Here is an 18819-nt window from a genome sequence, read left to right on the forward strand (position 1 = left end):
TCCCTTCATCCAGGTCATTGATGAAGAAGTTGAACAAGACTGGACCCAGTACTGACCCCTGGGGGACACCGCTAGCTACAGGCCTCCAACTAGACTCTGTGCCACTGATCACAACTCTCTGAGCTCTGCCATTCAGCCAGTTCTCAATCCACCTCACTGTCCACTCATCTAAACCACACTTCCTGAGCTTCCCTATGAGGATGTTATGGGAGACAGTGTCAAAAGCCTTGCTGAAGTCACCTTTCCACCTTTGTTTTAGTAGATTAAGTATGCCATGATCTGAAATTTCCCCTCACCTGGCAGACACTCTAATCAGCCCTTCCATGCACTTAGAGTTTGAATTTTGTCTTCCCAGCAGGTATCTCAAGGGGCTAAGGCATGAATTCTTACCAGCTATTTGTATAGGATCATTATGGGATCCAAGCAAATGCAGCTCTCAGATTACTTTGTACTTCTCCTTTTTGATTTTGTTTTTTTACAGCCATATCACAACGTAAACTGCTAATTTGCACTCAGGTCTTTCTCCTTTTGTTCTCCAGTGTTAAACTCAGTTTAACAGAAATCTTTGCTATCTCTAAATACATAATCTCACTGTTTGTACTGTTGTACCTTTACCAGAAACCGGGGGATTATATAGCGAACACCATGTAGACATCATCTTCTGCACTCCTTCCCTCAGCATCTGCTGTGCTCAGACAAGTTCTGAGCTAGGCAGACCCAAAGGCTCACTAGTTGTAGCACTCATGTTGTCACACTTCTGTTAATTTAACTGAGATCTAAGTCACCAAACTCTGCTGGGGCAGATATTCTGATCTATTCTGTGTTGGCGGCTCTGCCCCGACTTTGCACTACCTACAAATTTGGCAAGCTCTCTAACTCCTGAAGTTGTTAACAAAAGGCAATGCCATTTTTTGGAGGAAATCCGCTAATACTTCTCTCCAGCCTGGTCGTTTCCTCCCATTGTAATTTGCGATTGCCTGGTCAGTTCTTCAGCCCTAGGGCAATTCTAAACCAGTCTTCATCTGTAATAACCTTACCTGTGCCACTGGGTCAGATGCCCTGCTGAAATCTATGCATTTCAGATCTATGATATTACCCTTTTTCAAAAAAATATTTCTCTTATCAGACAATGTTTGGCTGATACTGCTTTTTCAAGGCTAACGTTATGTTTTAGTCAATTTTCTATTTATTGCTATACCTTCATTCTGTCATTGAAAATTTAAAAGACTCCGCTCTAAAATTACAAAACAGAGGGCAAATCTAGGACAGTATTTTAAAACGTCAAGGAAAATATGATCTAAACCCCAAATTAAAACTTAAAAGCAGAACACCATGGCCCTGGCTCTGCACAGGTCAGCGATGCTATGTACCAATATATTTCGTTTATTTTTCTCTGCCGAAGGAAGCGGCTCGCTTGGACCAGGAGGCTCCGGCGAGCACTGCCAAGACAAACACCGCGGCACCGCTTTCCGGGAACGGCCCGCAGCACAACCAGCGCCCCGCCGCCGCCCTCCCTCCCCGCCTCGCCGGCCCGCGCGCGGCGGCGGCCGCCGTTGCTAACGGCCGCCGAGGACCGTCACCAGGAGACCCCCGAGGCGCAGGACACCGCCCCGGCCCCGGGCAGCTCCCCCGCGCGGGGCGGAGGAGGCGACTCACCAGCGCGGGCCGCCGCCGCGGCGGGCGGCGGGAGCGGGCAGCAGAGGAGCCCCAGGGCGCAGAGCAGCGCGGGCGGCGCCCGCAGCCCCATGGCCGCCGCGCAGCACCGGGCCGCGGAGCGCGCTCTGCTTCCGGCCCGTCCGGCCGGCGAGCGCAGGGCCAAAGCGAGGGAAGGCGAAGAGATGCGGTTATAAACCGCCGGGAGGGCGGCGCGGGGGTGGGGAAGGGCCGCCCCTCTCGGCCGCCGCGCCGAGGGGGGTGCTCCTTCCTGCCGCGCTGCCGTGGGGCCGCCCCCGCCGGCGGGGAGCCCTTCCGCGGCGGCCCCGCGCCGAGGTCCGCTCACCGTCCCCGCGGGAAGACGAGGGCTGGAGCGGGGGAGTCGGCCCTGCGGCCAGGCCGGGCTGGGGAGAGCACTGCTCGGAGGGAGCCGGGGACCCCGTGGGGGGGGGGGGTAGGCACGGGTCCCACGGGCAAGCAGCTGCAGGATTGCAAAAGGGCAGCGAAACCGTGGGCACGGCCTTGAGGTGTAGGAAAGTCAGGTACTAACTGCATGTCAGCCTTGGCAACGTGTTCTTCCTTGATGCTAGCTGGTAACAGAAAAAGAGAAGGGGTCAAGCACTTGGGCAGGTGGAGAAGACAGAAGTACAAATCAAAGGATTTTGCCAACTCTGAATTCTGTTACCAAGCTAGAAAGGTAATTTTTCTTAATGTAATTGAAATCACTTATATCCAGTTGCCACTGTGGGCTATAAGGCTAGTGAAAATAACTGCATTGTTTGTAATTGACTATAGACTGAACTAGTTAACTAAAAAAAAATTATTCTAGAGGAGCTTAAAAAATTAAACCAACATTAATCTTTGATGTGTACTGGAAGAGCAAGAATCTCAAGAAATGGTTGGAAAAGATGAGGCCTAGCACAGAGACCGTACCTTCCATAGATGTCATTCCCTGGGAACAAAATAAGCTTCCGCACGTTAGATGTGGCTGGAAAATCACTGAGGAGTATCCTGTCCACATTAGAACTAAACGTAGTATTTCACCGGATGTGTCTAAGTACACCACACAAAGCTGCATATCCAGGAATGACTTATTCACACACAGGCTGGAAAGGGCTATGAAAATCACACCAGCAGAACTCCAGCCTTTTGATACATTACCTCAGGCATCTGGTCTTGATTGACAGCTCACTGGTGCAGACTTACCTGCTCAGATTGAATTTGTCAGAAATATGCAGGAATTAGCCTCAAGTGTGTTACAGATAAAAAGGGAAGCAAAAAAACCCCACTGAACTGTGAATTTAATTTTTATTCAAGTACAATTCACTTTTCTCCACTGGAAGCAAAAGTAAATCAAATACTGCTTTCATCTTCCCAACCAGCTATTTTAAGTGAATCTGGATATTAATACTATAGCATTTATGTAATGTTAAAATGGCTTATACTCAAGTAATGAAGAATAACTAGCTGGAAGAGAAATGGAAGAATCTTGGAGCTGTTTATCTTTTAATTAGGGATATTAATGCCCATAAATATCTACGGTAACTGTATTCTAATCAATTTTTTTTCAACTCATAATATAACAGGTCAGTGTACCAACTAAGCTAGTATCTACCACTGACTTTACAGAGTTTTATTCCATCTTCAGAATTAATATTTGATGCTTATATCATGCATTCCAGAATTCCTTATTGTCCATTCATCTTTTTAAACATTTGTCACAAGGAAAGCAAGAGTAGAAGAATTTTCCTTGGTTTATATATTACATTACCCATTATACACACAACCAAGTTGGAATGAAGCCAGTTTAAGTAACATTTATTTTACATAGAACAATCTCCAAAGAATATATTTAAAAAAATCTAAATACTGATTTTATTGCATTTATTTTCTTACAAAAAAGACATACAGGCACAATTTATGTATTCAAATACTTCAAACTGAATGACATCTGTTCACTATTCAGATTGCCCCCTGTGCCACTCAGAAGGCTGTGATAGTAGAAAATGTCATTTAACATGAGGCAGTAGTGCATTTTATTTAGTAGGAATGAATCACAAAATATATTTTTGTACAGTAAAATGTTATTGTCACTTTATAATTACCTATAAATTTTTTTTGAATTGCACAATAAATTCGCTTTACAATTGACAACTGCCAGAAAATAGGCTTAGTATGTAGCTAAATATTTGCCCAAACTATCCCTTAGAAATGAATTAGGATTTTTTTTGTTAAATACTTAAAGTCTAATAAGAACTATATTATATATCTGAGGTCATTTTAAAATGCTTTAATAGGAAGAGGTTTATATATTCAACTAAATTCATTTTCTGTCTACTTTAAAATCCACACAACCACAATAGCTGAGTGTCCTAAATAATAGTATTTTGATTTGAAAGTACCAACACCAATGAAATCTGGAAGTGTTTAAATTAATCTATTTTCTATTTCTCTGCTTCATTATTAATGATGAAAAGGCACTGCTTCCTGTGAACATTTGGTGTTTTGGTTTTTTTAAAGTTAAAAAGCGTCCAATGACAAACTTCAAACAAATGTTTAAAAGCAAAAAATACTGAATAGACTTCCCACTGATGGATGCAGAGTCCATATCTGACATGCTCATTTTCCATAGAATTTCTTATTCAACAAAAATATGAGCAAGTTCACATTCACTTTTGCTTTATCAAACATTTTCATTACAGCCACACCTTCATACTGCATCTGAAGCAAATCCTGTAATTATAAATAAAATCATTAGTCTTTGCTTGAATTCATAGTTTATGACAATAAGGTTGGGTTATTTTCATTACGTAAGCATCTCAAGCTTCAGGCCCGTCACAACTAAAAAAAGTTACAAGTAACTACTGGATAGGTATGAAAAATGTCATTTGTCCTCTAGATCCCAAATTGCAGCCTGTCAATAACAGCATACCAGAAGAAAGATTTTGTGTGTGTTTTAGTTTTCCCATGGTATTTACTGCTAGCCATTAAACTAATCTGGCATTTGGTTTGATGCAGTTTGACAATTAGTATAACTATTATTATAGTACAATTACTGTTATAAACATTAACCTTAGCCTAAGTCCAGCATCATCCTACCAAAGGTATATAGTTATTCCCCACATGATCTGCTTTAGGGCACAGTAACAAAACTAAAACTCCACAACTCTACCTGGAAATGCAGTTGCACTTTTTCCATCTCAACCCCCAAAAATTTTGCTTTGATTTCAAAGTCTCCTACTTCTTCTCCAGGTGTGATATCAAACATAACATTCTTAAACCTTAAAACAAAAAGAAGAGTAGTTGAGTATGTATACTGTGCAGTGTTACATAATCTGATGATAGTTATGTGGAAAAACTTGCAAAAGACAGAAGAACTTTTGGAATAAATACCAGCGTTTATTGTAGCACAACATATGTTATGGAGGCACAGCTTTATCTCCCCCAGCAGCAGCAACCTTGAGAGACCACAGAGTAATTGGTCTACAACAGGCCTTGGACCCCAAATCTGCAACATAAAGCCGGCATTTCTGCCAGCCCTAAGTAGTAGTGCCCCCAGCATCAACACTCCCACACATCAGCATGCTGCTGCTACTTGAGCTGTGCTAGCCATGTTTGAGAGATCACGCTAAACAAATTGATCCAGCTTAGAAATAAATCTTCAAAGCCACCAGCCTGCAAATGTGAACTCCTTAAGCTGGAACTATAGGCACAGTAGTGTTTGATCACAGATACTGCAAAATAAGTGACCCTTAAAATCAAACCCCACTGCCTTGAACAGAACAGGAGGGAAGATAACAGCTCATGGCAAAAACTACCTGGTAGACATASGGAATCTGTCTCTCAGGCCAGTGCTTTTGCTATCAAGCAACATCACACAGGGCCATCTAATGAGTTTAATTGTACTCCTTCCTTCAGCAAAGCCATGCTGCACGACCACATAGCCAGCTAAAGCAAGCCTGAGCTTTAGGAGAATTTATATTTATGACAGTGCTTGGCTTTAGCAGCTGGCAGCTAAGCCTTTTCTCTCATCCCCCTCCTTCTGTCCCTCCAAATTAATTTTCTGATCCGGTTTATGAAATGTATAGCGAAAGTAGGATGCAAAAACAGTCAAGTACAAGGAGAACAGGGATCACTGAAAGAAGCATTCATGAAAATATAGGCCACACTGTATTTGCACAGCAGTGTGAGTTGTTAGATTTGACCTCATCTATGATGGCAGTTGTTTTGACCTACCATGTAATGTTCTATTACAAATATTATCCCAGCCTAAGCACAGTATTCCACATAAGTAACTTGATTTCTCTCCCTGACCTGTTGCAATATGCTGATCCTGCAGAACTGCAAACAGAAGCTGCTTGGGATCCCTTCACATTGCAGGCCCAGTTTATGTACTCAGAACAAGTCAGTCTGGTCGTCTTAGGAAGATAAGAGGAAATAAAGTGTCTTTCTTTACTCTGAGATCAGTCTTGGATTTGTTGGATTAGAGAATGGACATTTTGACTTTACCCATAAGATACTTTCTGAACAGCACTAATCCTTAAAGCAGATATAGACACTTTTGTATAGTCATGACTATCTTTTAAATAATCATTAGATGACCAGGGATTAAAGTGGAAGTAGCAGTAGGATGCAGCTTTGACATCTGAATAGTTAGATGCTACCTACATATAGTAATATTTAGTATAGTTATATATATATAGAGGTATAGTAATATTTAGGGATAGCTTCTTTAAAAGACTTGAATTTGCTGTTATGTAGGGTCAGAAAAGAAGTTTAGCAGTTTTTGTTCACTCTCCCCCAGAAAAGTACTGGAAAGGTGATATGCTATGACACCAGAATTAGAGGCTAAATAATGCCCATTAAGCTCTTGATTATTCATAACTTGTCTAGCTTCCCCATTTGTTAGGGCTATTGCCATTCTTTTGTAATGAAATCAATACAGCAATTCTATATACTGGTTAAGTTCTAGATGAATGGTGTTTGCTCTTGGTTTTAGATGATCTTTTCTAGACTGCATTTCTTTAAATAGGTAATGCAGAGGAATGCTCAAACATTGTAGAGAGAGTTTTATGCAAGACTAGAAGCTTGCATAAGGTCTCAAGTCAAAAAGTTCTTTTCTTCTCTTTCAGATTTTTTTGAAGCTATCCCTGAGTACACTGGAGACTTACTGAATTGCAAATGATGTAACATGAACAATCGCATCCCTGCTGCAATGTCTTCTTGGAGACTTGACTGGTATATCTACAGATAGGCTGGATTACAGAGCTCTCAACAGTCCTTTAAGTTGGAATCAACTGGGGGGTGGGATGTAAAGGAAACAGGATAGTAAGCATCCACAGCCTGGAACAGTACAGTCAGATTTTCTTCCTGCCACTCCTGAGTAGCTCCTTGCAGGTGTACACTCTTCTGTTTTCAGTTTGCCTGGCATAGCTCACTCTGCCCGATGAACCCGCTTGGGAAAAAAAGTGACCCAGAAAACTTTTTTCCATGCAGAGGAAGCAAGGAAGGAAGGGCACAGAGGAAGGAAGGAAATAATGGTGCAGAGGAAGGAAGATTTTGACTGCAGCTGCCTCAAAACGAATCATAAAACGTTAATAGATAAAGCACAACATCCATTCACCATGCTGATATGCTGACAGTATGACATGAGCTAAAATGGCAATGACCATACAACTGTAATTTCTCTTCAGTATTTTAAGGGGAAAGAGAAACTCAAATTGCTTTAGGTCGAGAAACAGTCTCACCTTAAGTTCAGAAATGCTGTGCCTACTATTTTATTATGTGTGTTCATAGTGGCACTTTACATGTTTGTAGTTGGAAAGTGCACCATAGCAAGTATTTACTTTACTCAGTTATATGATAAGAGATTGGTCAGCAAATGAAAAAGTAAAAGCTGCTCAGCAAGTCAATCAGCAGTGAGCATGCTGGCTGACTTGTATTGGTTCCATCCAAGCTAGTGCCAAAATAGGCTTATTCCACTATTTGCCCAAGAAGGTAAACATGTAGCAAGCTACAAGGGGAAAAAAATGAATTATGACAATTAGATTTATTCTTTCCTCTGAATATAAAAATCTGAAGTAATTTTAGATGCAATGCAGAAAATTGAGAAGACTTCTTGAAACAAAAGCCAGACTCCTTAAGGAGCTGTCAACTACAAAATGCTCTGATTTGTTTTATGCCACACTTACTGGTTGGTTTGAAGATCTTCAATTTCTAAGATGACACCCTTTTCATGCAGTCTTGCGGCTGTGTACTTTAATGATGCATGCTTCATTTTTTTGCTTCCCTTCACCTCGTCTTTTCCATCCAGTTTAATTGACCTCCGTGAATTTCTGGAAAGAGAAGAATGAGGGAAAAAAAGCTTGTGATTAATCCACCAGGAACACAGTTTTGTCCTTTATACTTCCAACTACTCTGCTAGCCATATTTACTTTTTCTTCAGTCTTTGCCTTCTTCTGAAACTGCTTTTAATGTTTTGAATGCTAATTCTGTTCAAATCTGAGAATTAGGGGTATTTTTAGCACACAAAATAGCAGCAACCTAAACATTTCTGTAATAATTTTTTCAATATTTGTTAGCACTTAAATTTAAATTCTATTGTAAAAAGCAAACCAAGTCCAAGAGTCCACAATTATTACTTCAAAATAGCAATTTGTAAGCATACAATGAACGATGCAGATGTAGAATACGATTGGCCTTTTGAATTCATTTTTGGATTAATGAAGTACTCATTGAGAAAGCCCCTGTTAATGTTAGTAAAATGTTTGCATGCTTTAATGGCACTAATAGGGGCTTGATCTCAAGAGAGTGTCATTTGCATCATACCTGAAAAGTAATAATGCTTTAGTCATATTTATTTCATATCTTTCTATTCTAAAGACAAATACAAATCATTTGAATGAAGGAAGAAAATCAATAATTACTTCCCAAAGCTGCATATGACTTCAAAGAATGCTAGTAAAGTTATGGAGCAACACCAATTAAATACAATGAAAACATGCATATATATCAGGCCTCTTTAAGGCCTCTTTAAAGAAATGCATGATAATTTTTCAGTCTTCAGTCCAGCTTACAGTGACAACTCTAATGCACTTTTTAATACGTGGATTACCAATCTGTTGGCATCAGAACTTTCAACTACGGATAGCACCTGCTCTCCCTGCTAATAAAACACAGCCTCAAAACTCCTGAAATATTAAAATGCAAGAAGACTCAACTCACTTTCTTGTTAAGTTGTCTAAACAAGTTTTTATATAGGTGTTGTAATAATTAATTTGTTCCTCATAAAATGCTGTCTTGGAGTTAAGTGCATTCAGAGTCTGCTGAAGTTTCACCAGTTCAGCTTTTCGATGATGTCTGTATCTCCTTTGATTTCGGATATCCTAAACAGAAGATTGAAATTGATTAATATAATTGGCTTATTAATTTGATTTTTTTAAAACATTCTCACAGATTATCACTGTTCAAATTGCACTTACACAATGTGACTTACTTGGAGAAAGCATGAACTACATTGTATTAGTTCTCACAAACATGGTACCAGTTATGGGTACCACAGTTCACATGACCGAACAGAGGGTGACAAGCATGTTCCTGCTTGTGTTTTGTCTTTGATGGGCCCTGATCACTCCCTGGTGTCTTGTGTGATTTTTCCACCTCGCTGCCAATTGCAGGGAAGTCGGGCTATTAAATTTTGGTTAGAAAGGACACTGTGTGGGTCACTCCAGACAGTACATTTCCCACAAATCCTAATGCAGTTGCAAAGGATAACCTCTGTGCTGCTACTGGCAGGAGCCCCTCCAAACATACTGCTTTCACCAAACACCTTGAGATCCAAGTCAGCTACTGGAGCTTCTAACTGTAAAGCTAATCTTATGGTGTCTGTGCTAAGGCCTGCACTGGTCCAACACTGACCTCACTTCTGTCCCCCCAGTCACAGGGGCAGTGAATGAGCGGAACTAAATGAATCGATGTGGTATCAAACTCAGCTGTGGTCCTTGGGGCATGACACAGATATTAAGGAAGATGTCATCATGCTGTAAACAGTGGCTCTTTTTCCTCACAGCAAGCTTCTGGTGTGAGGCCTATGAAAGGGGAGCTTGAGCTTAGACTAGTTCAGAACTAGTAACTGCCAAGCTAAAGCTTGGGTTGAACGTAATGATTCAGAAGTTATGCATTAGAGTGCCTTTCACTTATTTCATTGGCAAACTCTAAGATTTGTTTTTTATTTGGATAATAACGATTTAGTGTAGTGTTCTGTAGAAGAATGCTTACGTGCATCTTTAGCTAGAATAGATTTAGGCTAGATTCCTAAAAACCCATAATATAAAAGGAGCATGTTCCATTTACCTTAGCAATCTCATTGATAATTTCTTGATACTTAGTTGCTGAAGACACTAATCCTGCTTGTTCCAATGTCCGGAGATTCCTCTGAATTTTCCTTTTCTTTTGTTCTATGGGTAGCTGCCCATCTTCAAAAATAGACTGACTGTGCTTCATTTTCTCTGGAGTTTTGGAATCTAAGATGGCACGTTTTTCTACAATTTTCAAGTGCTCAGATTCCTGGGTTAAAAAAAAAAAAAAGAAAAAGCTAAAACTGAAGTTATTTTTCAGCTCACAATAACTGTAAGTATCCAGATACATTGGATTCTCAAAGGAGATAACCAAGCATAAAGGTGTAGGCTTTATCTCCCCATACCATATGGTTTAAAAGCACTCAGTTTACAATTTTTTTTGACACACCATAAGTAACTAATTACTTACAACATCTAGACCTGCGTTGAATTAATCCAAACTGGACTGAAATCAGCCAAAAGACTTAATGACTTCAGTTAGTTGTGGGAATACTGTCCAGATCTTACATGTGCCCCCTACATATGCATGCACATGATGAGGTAGCCTGAAGTGTGCACATTACTGAGATGTAGCTTTGTGTGTTAATATCTACAAGGGAAGTCATCAACTAGGAGCTGTTCCTGTTCCTTTCCCTTACAAAGGGAAGTGGCAGTTCCCCAAGTAGGTATTTGCTTATATTGCTTAAGCAAATAAACTAAGTGACAGAAAACTTGAGTCAAGATACTGAAATTCATGAGAAAAAAAAATCTAGCAATTCACCTTAGGATTTTGGTCGTATTATAACAAACAAAAGCAATAGCCCTCTTTACAAACAATATATAGAATTTGAAGAATTTCTTATTCTAGGTGTTTGCAGAAAAACACTTGACATTTAATTAGGAATAGGCTATATGAGCTAAACACAGCAAAGTGTTAGTAACAGCATTGAATGAAAATAGCTATAATAAATAGTATGCTTTCTGTCTCTGAAATTAGTTGACAAAGACTTTTAAGAAATTTTTTCAGAACTGTTACCAATTATATGCTGAAAAAATGTGCAAGTCTCATGTTTTGATGGATCTAGAGCCAAGCAGATTTAAAAACTGTAACAATGATTTTATTATTATATAGTGATAGATTATATAATGATGGAGAAAGCAGTCGGAAATCTATTAAGGCTTTCAAGTACTCAGCTATAGTAAGTAAAATAGTATTTTCTTCCCTATTCAGGCATAGTGTAGCACTTACCTGTTGTGCAGTTGCTGGTGTTTCTAAGATTTCTAAGAGCATATCCCCTGGCTGTGTTCGTATCACATCCACAATAAGTCTTTTGGTCCTTTTTAAAGGAATATATAAATATTACAAAACAGTTGTCACTGGATCAGCTGTGCATTTCTTCAATAGTAAAACTACCAAACGTATTATGGATACTTGGTAATGTTTATATTTCCTAGCATTTTATTTTTCAGAGCTTCCATAGATTGCATTGAATAACTGGCTTCTACACAGACATGAAGATAGAAATATGTACATACTCTTCCCCTTTTTATTTTAGAAAAGTTACCCAGTTAACATAGGAAAATAATTGCTGTTAATGTAGTAAACATTCAGAGAGCAACCTACATGTGGATTTTAATTATGATTCTGTGACAAAATAGCAGCTAGGAATAGTCATCTTTCCAAAGCCAGAGCTATGCACAGTTACTTTAAGGGTCATATTCATTGAATAAATGGAAATGCACTCAAAACTGCTGAACTTCTGGAGCAATATACAACTGTCACTGTATTTATACACACACTATAAGGGGCAGATGTTTCTCCAGTGGCAACAGACAGGGAGCATTTCCTCATTGAACAAAGGCAAGCTGTTACAGCCTGATATGTAAACCAGTTCTTTTTTGGTAGGAGTTTCTCATTCCTGCTGCCTATTCATCTATAATTCTTCCAAGAACATCCTGTTACAGACTTCTGTTAATTTAGAGGATACTATTACGAATGAGATACAGCTCATTCGATTTGTGATCCATTGTTCTTAAAAGATTAACAGAAACCTGAAAAAAGATGCAACTTAGGTTTTTGAGGAAAATATTTAAGTGATAAAACCTCATGATTTTGTTTAAAATGATAGTTTACTTATGTGAAGGTTTTTTTGTTTGTTTTCAAGACTAGAAGTTCTCACAAAACCACGATGAGATAGAACAAAGGATTTGCTCATATACAGGCAACTTTATCAATAAACATTCTGTTAAAGGTATTTGAGTTTGATTCAGGCTTTCATAGAAAGAGCAAAACTGTAGGAATCACTCTGAAAGCATAGGCAGAACTGAAGCAGTACTATTTCTGTGTTAAAACATAACATGCTATACCTCCTGGAAACTAGTTTGCTCATCCAGAGCTTCTGGTAACTGCACTGAGCAGTTTTGACACATGGAACAGCTTCCAAGGAATTGCTGTAAATCCCCCMCACACACATACACCCCTCCCCCCAAAAAAAACTTTTTTGGAATTCACTCCAGTTTGCCAGAAAAAAAACAAAAAGATTCTCTAAAGTTAATTCACCTTGGCTATAACAAGTTCCTAGCTTTCTCTTTCTGAAGTCGCCTTCTTCAATCTTTGTTGGTCACCACCACAGTTAATGTCAGTGTGTGTGCGTGCGACAATGTCACCACTTTATGCACAGCTTTAGAAACATACATTTAATGTTATGCTGATATGGCTGATAAACATAATGAATCTTGCATCTACTTCCTCTCCCATATCAAACTCAGCTTTGTTGTTTCCCAGACAGGGTGCAAAACACTTAGGGCTAAACTCCTCCCCATTCATGTATTGCATCATATTCCTGTATCACTTGGTGTGTGGCATTCAAACCACATATACTAGGCACCTTGCATATAGTTTGTTGGAGAGTGGTACCCGCAAATTTTAGGGTTCATCACAGAAACCTTAATTAACAATCATTTGAAAATAAACCCTTTTATATTTCTACAGAAGAGACACGTCACTTGTAGAGAAACAGGAAACATGCTGTGAATCAGCTATGACACATGAATTTTATCCAGATGCATAATATTTCACAGTTGCAGAAAGACTTCTATGCAATTAAGGTAGGAAATCTAGAGTATGTGCTACAACATCCGTATTTACATCTCTTGCATAAAAGATAGCGGTAAGTTATTCTAACTTTCGATGTTGTTGCAACTTAACACATATTTTGTTAATAATTATTCTAATGTCAGATTACTTTCCAGTAATCTTTATCAAATTTTAAGAAAATTTAATAAATACTTATGCAATAGGGAAGTTATATTCTTTTAATTCTCATGCTATTTCAGCATATTTCAACACAGTGTAAAGGATCAGAAACATCTCCTTTTAGCTTTGATTTTGCATATTTTTTAGGGATTCCATTAAGGGCTAACATTTTTCCCCTACACAGAGAAAAAAGGGACAGGAAGCGAAAGTTCTTTATAATGTAAAGAGACAACAGTAGACATATTCCTATTACAAAAACATTCTGGGAACACCTCTCGAGCCCTTGTCTCCTGAATCCCAAGTGACATAATTCAGCCTCAATTTGGCATTGTCATTGCAGTCACTTTACTTGATAGCTCATGTTTGATAAGTTCAAAAAAAAAAGTTTGACTTATATCAAGTTTGCATAACTTACAGTGAAAAAAACCTTTTCCTCTTAGGCTAAATATTTAAATTTAAGATTAGATTTTAAGATTAGATTTAAGATTAGATTTTTTCCCAAACTTCAAACAGTCATGTGTGGCTAAGAGTTATACAAATTGCACTGTTCACTGCAGCCATAACAGTTAAGAACTTGCTTCAGTTGCAAAACTTTACTTATTGCCTAATTAATTTATTGTATTGAATTTTGATTTAGAAAAAAATTATTAACAGGTTAAAGCTGAATTAAAGCCTGTATCTACACTCCCAGTGCCTGCAATGATGTAAAATACTTATGTTTATTTACCTTAAAGTGAACTTCTAGCCTTCACATTTGTGGGGTAGGAATAAGTAAAGTAATACAGGAGAACTTCCTTGTTCAAATAGCACCAGGATCTTAAATAAGTCGATCCTTATTCTGGATAATTTTAAATAATTTCTAAAGAGAGATGCCATTAATTTGATAATAATTTTATCAAAAGATTTTGAACTATAAAGTAGCCTATAGTTTATCCTGGTACTCATTTCTTAGTCTGCTGACCAAAAAGAATAAGATAAACATTATTTCCTTTCCCTGCATAGGCATGTATTATTCAAGCTGAAGTGACAGTCACATCCTGTTCAAATGCCTGATGGCAGTAGGTCAGGGAAATGTTTTCATTTGAGGGGGAGGAGAGGACAGTTTGATACTTACTGTCTACGCCTTACAAGCGTAGATAGAATTTCACCTTGACTTTTCCAATGCAGTGATGCTTTAAAACAGAATGCTTTTATAACTTCAAGGAAGAGCACATAGTAGGTTAAAGAATGATCCAGTCATCGTCCAAAACAAAAATGGCAGTAAGCTTATGGGAAAATAAACATACTGGAAGAATTAACAGTTTTTCTGACTTTTTCAAAAGTTTGAGTAGGACTGAACACTTGTTGGTCTTTGAAAATTGAGTGTACTCATAGCCTCAAAAATGCACTTAGGCAGGGATACAAAGTGGAAATGACTTGTTTTTGACAAAAACATTGCAAGAATGTAGGTTTCTGAGGAAAACATACTTTATCATCAGGCTTTGGAGATCCTGATCTTCACCTTCTCGTAACTCGTATTTGCTGGTTAGAGATAGCGAAATCTCTGTTTTTGCAAGCTGATTCAGTGTGCTTTCCCTGTTGGGGTCATTGGGATCAACAGCTCCTTCCCCTGTAAAGAGGAAACATGTCTTTTACTCCAGTTTGGTATCTTCCTCAGGAGTCAGTGCATGAAACAGAACAATAACCTTGAGAAATCACTTTTTAATATGTCATAAGAAGTTTTGTTAAGTTTATTAAATAGCCCCTCCATTCCCACCATTTAGAAGCAGTCATTCTACTGGACATTGAGCAGTCAAAACTATAAGCCATCTGACCAGTTAGAATATTTTGGAAATGCCACCAACTCTTTATTTTCAAGGTACTGATCTGCAAGAGACTCATGTTTTTTTCAAACAAAAGAATACAAGCAATTTAACATCCTTAGTCCTAATGTGGTAATAATGAAAAGTGAAAGACCAGTAGCCACGGTAATAGGCTATTCACTTTGACTCTGGTAATACCCATGCTGTCCTTCTAAGCCAGGAAGTCACAGTTTCCATCCTAGTACAAAAATAAGGCAAAGTAAATATCAGATACATTTACTCCTTATAACTTTCTAATAGTTTGTTTTTTGTTTTTTGGGGGTTTTTAAACCTTTTTTATTTGAATAATTAAGTCTCAATTTAAACTGCTGTTTTAAGACTTCTCAGTTTGTGGGGGTGTTTTTTTGTTTGTTTTTAAGTTTCTAGCCAACACTGTAACAAAACTTAAGGTCAGGTTATTAAAAAGAGACCACTGGTTTCCTGTTTGCAATTTGAGCACAACTAGATTGTTCTGCTAGAAACAGCATTACAATTTTTTATCACACCATTAATCTCCACAGTGAATATCGCTATTAGAACCTTTCACATCTCTTGAAGATGCTGTCAAACATTGTTGTCACATTTTTTGAACAACTCTGCAATGATTTCCATCTTTAGAAGGTTCAGCTATAAAAAAGATGCAAAAAGACTTCAGAGAAGAATTCCATAGTAAATGAAGACGATATTAACATGGGAGTGTGTATCTTGCAGTATTTAAATCCAGTCCCCATTTAATTATACCCATAGAGTGAAGTTAACCATAAAGATGAAGAACAACATACCAAGAAAAGACTCCACATCAGGAACAGGTCCTAGCCCTTCCAGCAATTCATTGAGCAGGTCATTAGGCTCAGTGGCAATGGCATCCTGGTGTTCTAATAGTAGCTATAAACAAATGTACATGAAGTCATCATCTGAAAAACATACCCAATTTCTTTATATTTGTAAATAAATCTGGAGACTAAATGCTGAACAAACACCGATTATGGAGGACCCAAAGAGAAGGAGAGAAAGAAAAAGAAAAAAGAGACAAAAAAAAGCATGCTTGGTTCTAGACCTGAGATGTAGAATTGTTTCTGCTGCAAGGCAGCCTGCCGCCCTCCCCATGGAACACTGAATATCTCAGCCAAGCAGAAGGAAGTTTAAAGATTGGCTTTCAGAACTAAGACAAAGTAAGTAACAGAGTAAGAGCTATGAACCAAAGCAGAGCATCATAATGCTGCATCCAGAACTAGGTAGACAAAGGAATGAAGACAGCGTCAGTGGTGCATAGAAGATGCCTGCTTTTTCTGTATATCCATTCCAGTAGCTTTTCTGAACTCCAGCATTATAAGTGATACCTTTCACAAATGACTGTCTTCATTTGAAAGTGAGAAAGTAGCTTTGCAGCACCTGCTACTACACAATTTCTAATAGAAGTTACAAGAGATTTGTGAGTATATTCACAATAACATAGCTGGGCCTGTTCCCCAAACTTTTTTTCGAAGCCACAAAAAACCTGGTAAGTCAASTTAATAAAGTAATTAGTAGTAAAAAAGTAGTAAAGGCAGTAATATTGCCTTGTAAACATCCTTTCATTATTAGTGAGAAAAAATGACCTCATGCAGAGTCAGATACAGCCAGCAGTATTATTCACTGCTAGATTTAACAGTCCATTTCCCCATAGCGGGAATTTTCCTTACCTGGAAGCCTGATGGAAAGGCATAGTGTCAACAAGCTTCACTGAAGTTTAACTACAGCAAAGCACACACTGTAGCCAAAAATTCTAGAAAATTCCAGGATTTTAAACACTGCAAAGCTATATTCAGTCAAAAGTTATTGTCTACCAGAAATACACTGACAACTAAAAAGCCCATGTCCAGAAAACAAAGACATACTAGCATTTCAGACCTACTCACAAGACAGAAGTGAGCATTACAGATCCATAACTAGTAACTTGTTTTAAACTAGTTTCCCTCAGTCTTATGGGAAGCAGCTACCCTATACCATACACAACACTGAATATATTATGAGAATTGCTGAGAAGCACTACTCATACTGATTAAAACTCTGCCACGCTTAATGCTATACAAGCACAGAATGAAACATACATTCACAGAATGTAAATTATTTGGGGTAAGGACAAAAGATGTATGGGGAAGAGACAGGAAACAAAGGTGATGAATCCAGCAGATCTTTCTTTCCAGCTACATTCTACAGAGGTGTGTGATGAAAAAGTTTAAGCAAGTGCCAAGGGAGACAATGACAGAGGAAAGGTTTAAGAACTTTTTCTTAAGTTGAGCTAGACATTACAAAGGACAAGATGTTCATGGGTCTCCTGTTACTCAAACTAAAGTTTCTAAGTTGTAAGAACAGAATGGAAAGTTGGATATACATTTGTAGGGAAAGTGCAGTGGGAGAAGAGGACTCAGATAAAGGCTCAGACTCTCACAGGAATTTTGGTGGAAGCGGTGTCATGGGACAAGCAGGGTAAGGTGTTAGACGTGCTGCACATAGACAATGTACAGACTTTAGACCTAATCATTTGCATTCCCCAGGCAGGAGTGTTTAGAAGTGATGTGATCAAAAAAAGACCATCTCCTTGACCTCCTACTTTGTTTGGCAATTTATTTTCATTAAATTATTTCATATTTTTAGACTGTTTTATCAGCTAATTCAAAATAACATGGTAATTTGTCACATTTGGCTCAAAGAACATTATTAGAGATGCAACAGCCCTACTAAAAGACTATCTGACTAAGAGACTGGTGCTTAAATGTAATTACTGACTGAAAACCTGCAGGAATACCTCTATGCCTTAAAACACCCTAAATGCAAAAAGATGCACAAGGACCACCTAGCAAATATGCTTTTTGTTAGACTAAGCTGTTAGTTTACAGCTGAATAAAGTTAATCTGTGATCTGGAGTACTGGAAGTTGGGCATTCTACCTTTTCCAGAGTATATCTGACATAACAAGGTGGGGAAGAGGGGGTTGCAAGCTAAGAGATAGCTAACATCCTAGCTTTAGAAGGACCATGTGGTAGATATCTAACTTACACCCTAATGAGTCATTCTGTAGACTGCAGTTAATCTTTTCTTTACACAGAATAAAGAACTGGCAGGCTGCAACTGGCTCAGTCCCTCTAAATCAGACCTTTGCGTTTGCTTCCAACACAACATATGACAGAATGCCAAAGTCATAAAACATACTGAGTTTTCCTCTTTTCCCAGAGTCAAAGGAACTTCTTCAAATTGGGCTCACTTTCTTAACCAAGACAGGAAAGTATTTGTAAATAGAAATAAATTACAAATGACACACATTACATGAGAACAAAAAACTGTTTCTTTTTCCTCTCATCATAAAATGTTGTATTTTCATTGTTAAAGACAATATTTGGACCTGGAAGTAGTCTTCTAGGAAAAAACAGAAAGCTAATACTCAATTCCATAGCATTTCAGAGATTGAACTGAAGAAATTCTTTCCAAAGAAATTGAAAAAAATTAAACTTTCCTTAGAAAGTATTTTATTTCACAGAATATACATTTTAAGCAATGGATAAGTATTTTCATTAACTTACTGAATGGGTATTGATAATTTCTTCAATGGAAATATATATGATAGGTTTGCTAAGGGTCACCATGTCCGAATATTCATCAATATTGAATTTCTCCTCTGGCTCAGGAACATCGCATGCTGACTGAAAAAAGTTCCTAACAGAAAATGAGGAAGACTTAAGTAATTGTTCCCTGTA

General features: G+C 38.3%; 2 protein-coding genes across 5 annotated transcripts in view; both read right to left on the reverse strand.

The window, feature by feature from the left end:
- F2R (coagulation factor II thrombin receptor) overlaps positions 1 to 1784 on the reverse strand; it is a 14994-nt gene extending 13210 nt beyond the window's left edge. Inside the window, exon 1 of the mRNA XM_026067785.1 lies at positions 1657 to 1784. Coding sequence (XP_025923570.1) covers positions 1657 to 1747 — 91 coding nt within the window. The 5' untranslated portion in view covers positions 1748 to 1784. The remainder of the gene's footprint in view (positions 1 to 1656) is intronic.
- A 1716-nt stretch (positions 1785 to 3500) lies between these two features.
- The window catches only part of IQGAP2 (IQ motif containing GTPase activating protein 2), a 109305-nt gene continuing 93986 nt past the window's right edge, over positions 3501 to 18819 (reverse strand). For all 4 annotated transcript variants that reach the window (XM_026067773.1, XM_026067776.1, XM_026067774.1 and 1 more), the window contains 9 exons: positions 18646 to 18778; positions 15869 to 15971; positions 14713 to 14854; positions 11239 to 11326; positions 10006 to 10218; positions 8878 to 9038; positions 7845 to 7988; positions 4826 to 4934; positions 3501 to 4386 (listed from right to left, as the gene is read on the reverse strand). In XM_026067773.1, coding sequence (XP_025923558.1) covers positions 4273 to 4386; positions 4826 to 4934; positions 7845 to 7988; positions 8878 to 9038; positions 10006 to 10218; positions 11239 to 11326; positions 14713 to 14854; positions 15869 to 15971; positions 18646 to 18778 — 1207 coding nt within the window. In that variant the 3' untranslated portion in view covers positions 3501 to 4272. The remainder of the gene's footprint in view (positions 4387 to 4825; positions 4935 to 7844; positions 7989 to 8877; positions 9039 to 10005; positions 10219 to 11238; positions 11327 to 14712; positions 14855 to 15868; positions 15972 to 18645; positions 18779 to 18819) is intronic.

This window comes from Apteryx rowi, unplaced genomic scaffold (genome assembly GCF_003343035.1).
Source record: "Apteryx rowi isolate R43461 unplaced genomic scaffold, aptRow1 scaffold_262, whole genome shotgun sequence".
NCBI lineage: Eukaryota > Metazoa > Chordata > Aves > Apterygiformes > Apterygidae > Apteryx > Apteryx rowi.